General features: G+C 33.9%; 1 protein-coding gene and 1 long non-coding RNA gene across 2 annotated transcripts in view; one reads left to right on the top strand and one right to left on the bottom strand.

Moving 5' to 3' along the window:
- Positions 1 to 12,058, bottom strand: part of ADAMTS19 (ADAM metallopeptidase with thrombospondin type 1 motif 19) — a 226,741-nt gene that overhangs the window by 172,576 nt on the left and 42,107 nt on the right. Inside the window, exons 3-4 of the mRNA XM_077911535.1 lie at positions 7,838 to 8,003; positions 1,088 to 1,260 (exon numbers count right to left, since the gene is read on the bottom strand). Of these exons, the coding sequence (XP_077767661.1) occupies positions 1,088 to 1,260; positions 7,838 to 8,003 (339 nt within the window). The remainder of the gene's footprint in view (positions 1 to 1,087; positions 1,261 to 7,837; positions 8,004 to 12,058) is intronic.
- LOC144322048 (uncharacterized) overlaps positions 1 to 12,058 on the top strand; it is a 34,012-nt gene that overhangs the window by 17,751 nt on the left and 4,203 nt on the right. The window lies entirely within an intron of this gene.

Genomic DNA, 12,058 nt, shown 5'->3' with positions numbered 1-12,058 from the left:
TGGAAAGCAAGGTGAATTTTTATGTGGTACCCTGATTTTTTATAAAAGTTAGTATTTATTTAATTTGTAATAGAACGTAAAACTGACACACCAAACCCCTGCTTTCAGATCTAGAACTACTTAGAAGAAACTGAAGCTGGCAGCCTATGTCAGTCTACCCTGTTAGAGAATGCTGGTAGAGTGTTCTGGAGCAAGCTGAACATAGAAATGACTGAAGTGTGGGAAAATCTGTTCACTGCTCAAATAAGCCAAATCATAAAAATGAGCAAAAAACAGTAAAAACGGAATTTTAAATGAGTAAAAATGGGATTTCATGAAGCATCATATATTTACCCTTGAATCATGGGTTCCTACCCTGCCTTATATGGTAATGGAATCAGAAATGGACATTTGCCTTTGGCTTTTATGTTCCTTCTCCCCTAAGAATCTCCTTCCTTCCTTCCAACCTCCTAATTCTGCCTGGCAGGAGGTTTAATCAACAGGGTATGCAATTAAGTCAAAGGATTCATTTGGTGGTAAACATGTAAGATGCTAGGTACAAACTAGATTTTTGCAGTCCAGAAATTGTCAACTGAGGTTAGCTACATGTGATCCAGATACTTAAAAATTTAGCTATCTGCCATGATGTCTTACTCATAAACTAGTATTATATCTGACATCAAATTTTACATACCTATGTAAGAGCTCAGTGGATTACCAATCTCTACTTTTCTTCCATCTCATAATGTATAATACTTTGGGTAGGGCCATGCATACAAAAAAATATAACATTTCTAATTTCAGCAAAAAGCCTTTTATAAAAGAGAATGAAAAGAAGGGCATAAAAAAAGAGAGAAAAGAATAACAGAGTTTTATCACATCAAAATCAACAATAAGGATGGTTTCTTCTACTAGAAAATGTAAATTATTATTTGATATCTCTTTTGAGATAGGAACAATTTGACATATCCAAAGCATTTTTTTTACTGATGTCAATAAAAGAAAGGAAGAGTAATGAGTTAATTTTTAAAGAATGTCATTATACTCACACATTTCTTCCTTAGAGTTTTCTTGAAAAAATTCCAAGCGCACTTTAAAGTTTGCCTACCATATTTAAGATGGTTAGAATGAATCTCCTGGCTGCATCTGCTCCATGATAGGAAACCATTGCTGGGTCTGCAACCACTACAGTCTCTATGTTGTATTCTTGAGGTAATTTGTATGAATATCGTTTCCCTCTTCCACTTTCTGTTATTTTTTTAGATCTAGGTCTTCCTTTATCTGCAATAGAGAAATGGATTTTTCCAATGTGACTCCAGATTGGCAAAGTAAATAAAAAATTTCCATTTCCTCAATAATTTTAAAAAACATTTATTAAATACCAAAATATGCTGATGATACAAAGGTGAGCAAAAACAAGTTTCCTGCACACATGGAATCTAAGAGGGCATCTGGCTTTTCAGTATGACTTTGGAATCAAATAGACCAGACTTCTACCATTTATTAGCTCAACCACTTGGGAAACTAAGATCACTCAGCCTTGGTTTCCTCATCTGTAAAGTGAGCAATAACAGCACCTACTTTCTAGTGTTGTTGATGTCTTATAATAAGATTGCATTAATAAAATTTCTAGTACAGAGTAAATAAAATAAAATACCCCAATTAAAGAAAATCACAATTTTCTTTTTGAAATCAGTGACAAAATAAAGGTCTACTTGCAGAAAGTACCTTAAGTGATTGCCTCACACATCTCAATTCAGGCAGAGGCCCTTAATTACTAAAACATTATGCATGGGTTACAAAACACTTGGTTCTGCCTTCTATCAGGATCACACAGAAGTTATAACCTTAGGGAAATTTTCTTCAAACATAGCCAAATAAAAGCAGTGACCAGAAATAAACATATGTATACATTTAACTACATAAAAATGTTAAATTTGTTTATTAAAACATGCCTCTATCAGAATGAAAAGCATGCCACCAAGTGGGAGAAGACAGTTACAATACTTTTACATAATAAAGAAATTAAAAGCTATTCTAAATCAGTAACAGATAGCCCAACTGAAAAATTAGCCAAAGACTTGAACAGCCATTTCACACACACAAAAAGACATCCAAATGGCTAATTAGCATATGAGAAGGTGCTCAGTCTCATTAGTCTTCAAGGAAATGCAAATTAAAACCACAATTAATTAAATTAATGAAAATCCTCAGAATGGCTAAAATAAAGAGATGATTATATTAAGTGTTGACAAGAATGTGGAGACAAATGGAATTCCTACACACATACAGGCTGGGAGTTTAAATTAGGATAAACTTTGAAAGACTGGCTAGCAGTAACTACCAAAGTTGAGCACTAGCATACCCAATGAATGATCAATGATCTAAAATACATACTCGTCAGAAATGCATGCAAATCACATGTACAAATTATTCACAGTAGTACTATTCTTAGTAATTCAAATAACCATCAATAGTATAATGGATAAAGAAATTTTGGCCTATTCATACAATGGAACGTTCTACAGCAAGGAAAATAAACCAACACCTACAATGTGCAAAAACATGGGTGAACCTCGCAGATAAAATGTTCAGCAAAAGCAGCCACATAAAAACTTGGAAGATGTGATGTTAGAAGTCAGGGTAGTAAATATCTTGGAAGAAGAGATATTAGTGCCTGGGAATGGGCATAAGAGGGACATCTTTGGTGCTATAATTACTGTATTGTGATCTAAGTGTTAACTATATGGTAATCTTCATTTTGGAAAAATTCAGCAGCTGGACACACCATTTGTGTGTAGTACCTATATGCATGTGGCATTTCAATAATGAATTTATTATTTTAACAGCTTTACTGATATAATGTACATGAGAAAACATGTACCCATTGAAGTGTACAATTCAACTAGTCCTAATAAATGTCTATAATTCAGCAACCATCTCCACAATCCATTGTTAAATCAGTGATTATCTGTTCTGCTCCTTGTCATTTACCAAAATTCTACTGATGTCATTAAACTGCTACCACCTCTTTTCCCGAACTTGTACCTGTGAGCCGATATCTATACTATATTCTTTACAATAATTTTAATTATTGTATCCCTAGAATTAAACATAAGTGTTTAGTAGAGTTCCACGAGGTAAACATGTATGTTCAATTAGTCATGTTTTCCTGGGTGTTTCTAACTTTGTTTTGATTTTCAAAGTATGTATTCTCATCGTTCTAGTCCATCATAGTGGCTTCTAATAAACTGCTTTCCTTGACACCTGTTCCAGGTACTATGGTCTTGGCTTGTCATTTCAATTCAAGGCTACTCCATTCTACTTTGCATACTATCTATTCCACCTTTCTTCCCCTCTTTTCATGGTGCCAGGATTTATACCTTGAATTTTTGAACTACTTGTTCCCTTCTATCACTGACTCCTAGGCCCAGCTGAGTTATATCTGAGATCTAATGTGAAATGGGTCACTACCATTGCTGGAAATTTTACTGTCCTGAAATGTCTTCATAATTTATGCTTTCTCATTTTCTTTCTAGCAGTGATCCAGACTAAAACCTACTTAATGAACAAAGTTCTACCCAATATATCAAGTAGAATCAGTTAACTAAGTTAATAAAAGTACCACAAAAAAAAAAAAAAACAGTAGCTGTCTGCAACAGGATCATAAGAGTTAAAAGTACATTTTATGGATCCATATTTAGTAATTAAAACCAAAGTCCTTGATGAAGGACAACATAGGAAATTGGTTTTATCTGTATCTTGAGGTCTATGACAATGAGGAATGAATTCTGTAGTTTCTTCAATCATAATCTCAAACCTACCTACACTTAGTATATTGTTATAGACACTCGTAATATTTAGTAGCAGGCATTCCTACAAGTAGATGAAAAGACTTGTCTTGGCAGGGTCAACACCAAATAAACTATAGGGGGAAATATATATGCAGCTCTCATACATGAATATGTCACTGACCTTGTATGTCAAAATCATGCAATGGTAGGAACAGAAAGGATGAGAAGATGGATAAAATATTAGGAAGTAGACATCATCACAGTAAAACAAATCAAATGTAGGGGAAGAAAAGGGTGGTGGTTAGAATTACTCTTGCTTGTTGCTGTTTTTATTTGTTTTGGTTTGTGTGGGGGTGGGAGGTTGTTTAGTTTTTTATTTTTGAGTAACTAGGTAGATGGTGGATGATATCAGGAGAGAAATGAGGGAAGGAAGATGATGAGCTCAGCTTTAGATGTATTAAGTCTAAAGTATCTGAGAGACACCTGAGTACAAATGATTAAACACCTGAGAGGAGAAAGGTTAAAGTGGGGATTGGAAGTAATCAATGTATAAGTGAAGTTGAACCTGTGGATTTGGATTATATCACCCTTAGGAAAGCCTGTGGAGCAAGAAATAGAAAGAAAAGGATGAAACCCTAGGAAATGCTTACATTTAGGGGGTGTATGTATGGATGAAGATATACCCATGGAGGGTACGGAGATGCAAGAAAAATAAGAAGGGCAGAAACCAAAAGGAGAATTATAAAGTAAGGGGCTTTTGAACTGTAGCAAGAATGATGAATAGACAAAGTAAGAGAGAGAAAAAAGTTTACTTTTTTGCCCCAGCTAGCAACAGCTGTGTTAGCTCCAGTTTATCAGTGTGCTACATCCTTATTTGCATGTTATATGTAAATAGAGTACATGGAACATTCTAGAATGTTTCTTAAGAATCTCAACTTCACGGTTGATTCCATCATACAGGTTAATCACTGTGTACGAATCATGCATCTTGAAGTAATCTATTTATTAAGTTGCTTTCTCTGACGGCTTCATTGTCTCTCAAATCTTGAGACCATTTTCTACCCATAGGTATGTATAAAAACAATAGAGTTGATACCATACACTTTCAGTTAGCAAAGAAATTTGAAAATGTGTAGTCACCAATGTGTCTTTACCATAGCACACACAATGAAGTCCCTTCATCATCTAGTTCATGACTACCTTTCTCCTGCCTTTATACTTTTGCATGTATTGCTCCTTTTGCCTGCAATTCTTCCCTGCCTAACAACATGTGCTAAAAACTTCATACAAGTTTTTCATTTTCACACAATCTCATTTAATTCTGAGAACAGCCCTGAGGTTTGAGTATCACTATTTCCATTTTGCTGTAAATGAAGCTTTTGAGAGAGAAAAAGTACATTTTCCAATGTCACACAGCTAGAAAATGGTAGCATAAGTTTGTGAACACAGGCAGAGACTCCAAAGTCTGTTATCATAATCCACACACTCTGTTTCCCTTTTTCAAAGAGATGTAAGTCTGCAGTCAGGATAAGTTTTACTTGATCTTCGCAGCTCAACCCCTTGATATCCAAAGCCTGGTTTCTTGTGTGTGCTGTGTCTGCCAGTGTTCTTGTCATACTACACTATAATTACTCACTTACTAGTTTGTCTAAAATAAGACATTAGTTGCCTCTTAAGAATAAGAGCTGCCATTTAGCTCTATGTCCCCATGAGGGACTGGTCATCTTTCTGTACAAATAAAGAAACTAAGGTGCAAAAGTAGAAAAACAGTACGGAGGTTGTACAAAAAATTAAAAATAGAAATACCACATCATCTGGTAATTCTGCTGCTAGGTATTTACTCAAAGAAAGCGAAAACTTGAAAAGATATACCCATCCCTATGTTTACTGTAGCATTATTTACAATAGCCAAGATATGGAGCAACCTAAGTGTCTCTAGAAAAACGAATGGATAAAGAAGATGTGATATATAGTCAATGGACTTTCATTCAGCTATAATTCATGACAACATAGATGAACCTAGAGGGCATTATGCTAAGGTAAGTTAAGTCAGAAAAAGAAAAATACTATATGATTTCACATACATGTGGAATCTACAAAACATCAAAAAAACAACCAAAAAAACCCCACTATAAACAGACTCATAAATATAGAGAATGCCCTGGTGGTTGCCGAGGAAAGGGGTGTGGGAGATGAGTATAATAGGAGAAGGGGATTAAGAGGTACAAACATTTATTTCACATAATGCTAATCTCAAAACCATTTTTTAAAATTCTAAGCCTTTAAAAAGTGTCTGAAAATAGGTAAACTCAGTAAATCATCTAAATGAGAGCTTAATACTCCTTGCACACAAGTGTCTGACCCAAATCGATCAATTAACATGTAACAGTCATGCCTAAAAAAAAATTTAGAAACTCTATGAGCAATGTTTGCCAAATATAAAATGTGTATTTATGCCTTATAAACCTATTAAAATTAAGAATTTTCTAGAAATCTTTCTTCTATGCACTATGGCACACAAAGCCAGGTTTGTGTCATCCTGGACATGAGTAATTAGAACAGCTGGAACTTACTATGATTTGAAAGTTGCACAGCGTAGATTTTTAGTATAACTCATATAAGACAATTTCCTTAAAAGGACTAAATCCAAGTTGTTGTTGCTGCAATCATTTCTCAACACAAGAGACTTTCTTTGGCTTGGTCATAATGCTATGACTTCTGTTGAGCAATTTTATCGCCTTTGTGCCTCTACTTCTTAGAAAAGAGAAGAGGAATGTGTCTCACTCAAATTGACTAAACCATGTACAGTGAATAGTGTGCCACAGAGATTCACTTAACTCCTTTTGAAGATGCTTCCCATAGAGACTGATACCATGAACTTTCACAGAAGAAAAAAGAAATCACAGGTTAATTTGCAATAGATATATTTAAACAGAAATATACTGTAATTCTTTCTGAACCAGAACACCCTTAAGTAAGCGATGATGTGAATATCCTATGGCCATTGCAAGTGCAACCAACTGTCACAAGACACATACCTACACTAGCCTCAAATACCATAACCACTTTTCAAATTATACTAACTATACTAACACCTAATTTTAAATCTGCAAGTCAACTTTTTATGTCTTAACAAAAATCCTTGAATAAATTCATATTTCCTCAGATTCTAACTAGAAATGTTTCTATCAGTGAATATTCACTGAGATGTCTGGATTAGGTATCTTAAAATTTTTCCTAGAGATACTTAAAATTATTTCCTGAGTGTTGGCTATGACTTTCAGGTCCTATTTATGTAATAGAAATCATTCATTTTCCTTACCATTCTTGCTATCATAGAGATCTCTGTCAAAGGAAGGAAGAAAGCACACAAAACAGTCAGCCCCATTTTATTTTGGTAGAGACCTGGCAGGCAAACAAACACACTAGGATTTGATGGTTGGAAATGTTTATGAGCTTCTGAAACGTCCAGATTTAAGGTATTTTGATACTGAAAATAAAATGCAAAGAAATAAATCTTTACCCTTCTTCCTATCACACTGTTAATTTTAACCTCCAATAGGATTTTTACTTGGGCCAAATAAAAGAAAAAAAAGAAGAAGAAAGAAATAGAAGAGGCATCTGGTCAAAGAAAAGAGATATCTATGATGTTCTCAAAGAGGTGGACTAAAATAAGGCCATGAGTTCACAGTATTTGGTTTCAGGAGATCAGGAATTCTCTTGATGTCATTTCTATGCCAGTGCGGTGAACAGTATACTGCAAGGAACACTTCACAGCTTGAGAGAGATACAGGGCATGTTATATGTTAATATCTGAAGTCCTCCTGGAGTCACATTTTTATGCTATTAAAATGTAGCACTTCATAGAAGACTAGAAGAAAGTCTAAAATAAATATATTTGTTATTAACCAGAAGAGATTCCACACTCTGAGAAAGTATAAAACTAGTAGACAGATGGACAGATAGACAGGCAGGCAGACGGACAGACAGAAAGGAAGAAAAAAAAATTAATGTATTCATCTCACATTGCATATTTTTTAAACTCTTCTGGGAGAAGGCATTACCTGAAATGATACCACAGTAATGACTGTGAAGAGCTGACTTCTCTGTGACTTTTTCCTCCATGGACCTTTTCTGCCTATATACACGGTGTGGGTGACCCGTTATGGCCATTGTATCATTGAGTGGTTCAATAAATATGAAGTCCTCATTGAGCTGTATAAATCCCATCTGGAATATATAACATAAAAAGATATGTAAGAAATACTATTTGGATAAATTACTATCTAGGCTCTCCTACTCATACACACTCTGTTTTCTTTCACATATGTGCATACATTTTAATGAAGCTTTTTCAGCAAGCCCACTAATAAGGTAACTGTCTTCCCATGTTATTACTTCATCTTTACATACTTTATTGCACTAGCATAAACTTCATTTAGTTAAACTGAGCCTGTGTGGGTGGGAGGCTAGATGCCAGCAACAGATGCATAGTAAAAATTCTGGAACGTTAAAGGCTCACTTTGGGAGACCCATGGGGTCACTTACACGTAGGCATATATAGAAGAGCAATACGGTTTTTAATTGCACGCACCATGTAGTCTAACTTTTTGACAATAGCTATTTAATAAAGTAATTCATGTAACCTATCAAAGCAAATGTGGGGGACATGGCATTGAAATTATTACATAAATTATTCTTCAAGCCTTCTACTAAACATTTTTAACACCTTTGCACAGTAAATTACAGAAAAAAATGAATCATCACTTACTTAAGCATGTTTCATTTCACATGCCATGTTTTTAAACTTAGCCAATTGTAGACAGAGAGCTAAAAACTGTAAAATACAGTTATTATCAATGAAAAGAACTTATAACAAGTAGGTATCCTTTTATTATATTGAGGCTAAGCCTAGTCATTTCTTTCCTTCCTTTTTTAGAACATAAATTTATATTTTAACTAGGAAAATATTCCACACAGAACATATGACTTGACCTTTCCATTTTTTATTTTACTCTACTGTAATATATATATATATCTTACATGTATAAAATATATATAATGCATATATTTGACTATTCTGTTAACTCTAGCCAACATTTTTAAAGAAATAATCCCTTAGAACCTGCAATATTCATACCAAATCTGCTATCAAAGTTCTTCATTCTGGTTTGAATTATATAAAAATTAGATATAGTTCATTTTAATTTGACCCACATAGAACTTGCATAATAATAATATACTTACTTCATCAGATACAGTGATTCTTCTAAACTGAATATTAAGAAAAATTAAATCTATACTAAAAAGATATGTTTTCCTTAAAAGTACAGAGAGACTCTTTCTTTTGTTTTAATCATTAAAGTGTATTACATCTTCTCTACAGAAATACTAGGTGATTGTCAATATGCCATTTCACTTTATTCTATATCAAATTGATGTTATATCCTAAGAATAAATCTAAAGATACCTTTTTTATTGAATTTTTATAACACTAATAAAATTCTCAGGTACTAGAACAACAGTTCCACTACCTACCTTTATCTACTGTCCTCTTCTCTTCTCCCTCTCCTTCTCTTTCCTAGACATACTTGTGAGAGCGCGCGTGCGCGCGCACACACACACACACACACACACACTGAGGGTGGGGGATAATGAAAAAACGATTTACTGTGAAAATTCTTGTAAAATATATCAAGCATGTATTATATACTTGAGCCATTTTGGGGGGTAATTTTAATATGAATTTCAATGAATTCTTTTAGTTTCCACACATGTGCTCATTGTCACTGATGTAAAACTACAGTGAATTTTGAAGTAATTACAAGAAGTCCAAAATCTTCCCTTGATAGAAAAAAAGGGCAATAGCAAATATTTAAAACTTGAAATAATAGTCATTAAGATATAGCACATCTACACATGGATTGAGGGTGGAGGGTATCACATTATATAATACTATGAAAATGTTACTCTTCACGTATCATAAGATACGTGAAACACGTATCAGTGTATCAGTATGCTTCTGAGGTTCAGTCAGTATCAAAGTTTGACTAATAAAACTGACAGTGTGGCTGATGATTAAAAGAATAAGTATTATGATGCTCAGAACATCTCAAGCAAACATGCTCAGTTTCCCTAAATCATAAATTTATAACCTGATACCTTCTTTCAAAAGGCTATATTAGTTGGATTTATAACAATAAACCAAATAAAATTTAATTGCATACCATATAAAATTGAATGACTCCAAAGCCAGATTTTGGACTTAATATTATTTGGATCATAACATACTACTAGCTAAGTAACTCCGGACTTAAGATTATTTGGATCATAACATACTACTAGCTAAGTAACTCTGAGAAAGATACAGTGACTTAATCTACACAAGTGCTCCATAGGGTTCTGAAACATTCACTTTTGAAAAGCACTTATCAAAAAAAAAAAAAAGAGAGAGAGAGAGAAAGAGAGAGAGAAAGAAAAGCACTTATAAGTGATGTAATGCACTTATCAAAGGATCTGATAGTGGGTAATCACTCAATAAATGTTCACCACAATTTTTATTTTTATTTTAATTAGCATAACCATAATAAATCAAAGCACTCAAACATTTGAGTATGAACTGAAGACCTCGGGAGTCCAAAGAATCAAAACTGATCCATCTTATTGTATTGCCATATTAAGTATGTTCTGAAATAAAATGTTTTAAGTTAGGATTTGGAAACCACTTCATAACAATTATTTGTTGTGTTAGGACTTTATCTACAGACATTTTTAAAAACAAGAAGGCTACTTTTGACAAGGAAAAAATGTTGAAATAATTATAAATGGTGACTCACTCATTCACTACATATTTACTGTCTGGCTACAGGGTGCCAGACTCAGTTCACTGTGGGGCAGATATAGCACTAAGTGTTCAGCATTCTTTCTTCAGGGAAGGGTTTTCTGGGACCAGAATACTATCCTACAACAAAGGAAATGCTCTAGCTTAGGTCAGTATCTTTCAAGATGATTTCTCATATTAAAGCAGAATTGTAGAAAGATTTGAGGTTTTCTGTGTCACCATAAAAGCCTCACTTTTTCCACCAATCAAACAGAAATCTATATCTGCACTGTGATTTTACAAGCTATGGAAGAACATGAATCCATATTAACCTCTACGCACAAGGCTCCTGTGTTCAACAATCCACAATTAGGCAGCTATCATGTTAGTGCAAATATTGTCCTTTCAGTTTTAGAAGGAAACAAAAGAGAATATAAATGAATATCGCACAGCACATCATCTAAAATCAATGCAAGCTTTATAAGCATTTTTCTCCCAGATTGCTCTTAGATTTTTCAAAATGATTTTTAACTATTTTGAGATGTTTCATACCAAATTTGGAAATAAAATTAAGTTTAATGGGTGTTCCTCATCTTATATCATGTGCATATTCTCATATGGTGGCATCTGTTCTCTTGCCATTGAATGTTATTCTTTGATTTCACAATTTAGCAAGAATTTCAGTATTTTGCAAATTTACCATCACTTACATTAATACATTACCACTCTTTTTTTTTTCCTACCAGTTTTGACATTTTATTTCTCTATTTTGATGCCTCTGTACTTGATTAAAACAAACAAGAAAATTGTTCTTCATAAATGTGCATTGACACCATCTCTAAATCCTAACCACAACATGAAATTGAATTGGTCAACATGCCAAATATACTGTTGGTGAAGTGCTTCAATTCACCAATATAAATGTTTCATTTGTTAAAATTTAAGTTAATTATGGTCTATTAAATAGATCCTAAAACTCTAAAGCAAGCATAACTTAAAAATGACTTATGGGCCCCTGGGTGACTCAGTCAATTAGGGATCAAACTCTTGGTTTCTGCACAGGTCATGATCTCAGGGTTTTGAGATTGAGCCCTGCCTTGGGCTCCACACTCAGCAGGAAGTTTGCTTGAGATTCTCTCTCTCTGTTCCCCCCACCCAACACTGTCTTCCTCTCTCTCTCTTTCTCTCAAATAAATAAGTAAATCTCTAAAAAAAAAAAAATGACTTAAAAATTAGAAAACAAGATGGCACTCTCCACTGTTGTTCTCGCTCTTTACTAATATTGCTACTTTACTTCTCCCACCTCACTTTGCATTCACTCTCAGAGCTAAAGCACTACCACAATTATCTCAGACTTTCTCTCCATTCTTCCATGCTTCTTTCTGGAAACATCTTTTCCAGAACCTTTCTTTGAAACGTAAGCTTTCAAAGGGCTGGGGGACAGTATTTTTCTGAGATTTAAACT

This window comes from Canis aureus, chromosome 10 (genome assembly GCF_053574225.1).
Source record: "Canis aureus isolate CA01 chromosome 10, VMU_Caureus_v.1.0, whole genome shotgun sequence".
NCBI classification, from domain to species: Eukaryota; Metazoa; Chordata; class Mammalia; order Carnivora; family Canidae; genus Canis; species Canis aureus.
Note: the sequence above shows the minus strand (reverse complement) of the source record. Positions and strands in the feature narration are given on the sequence as shown.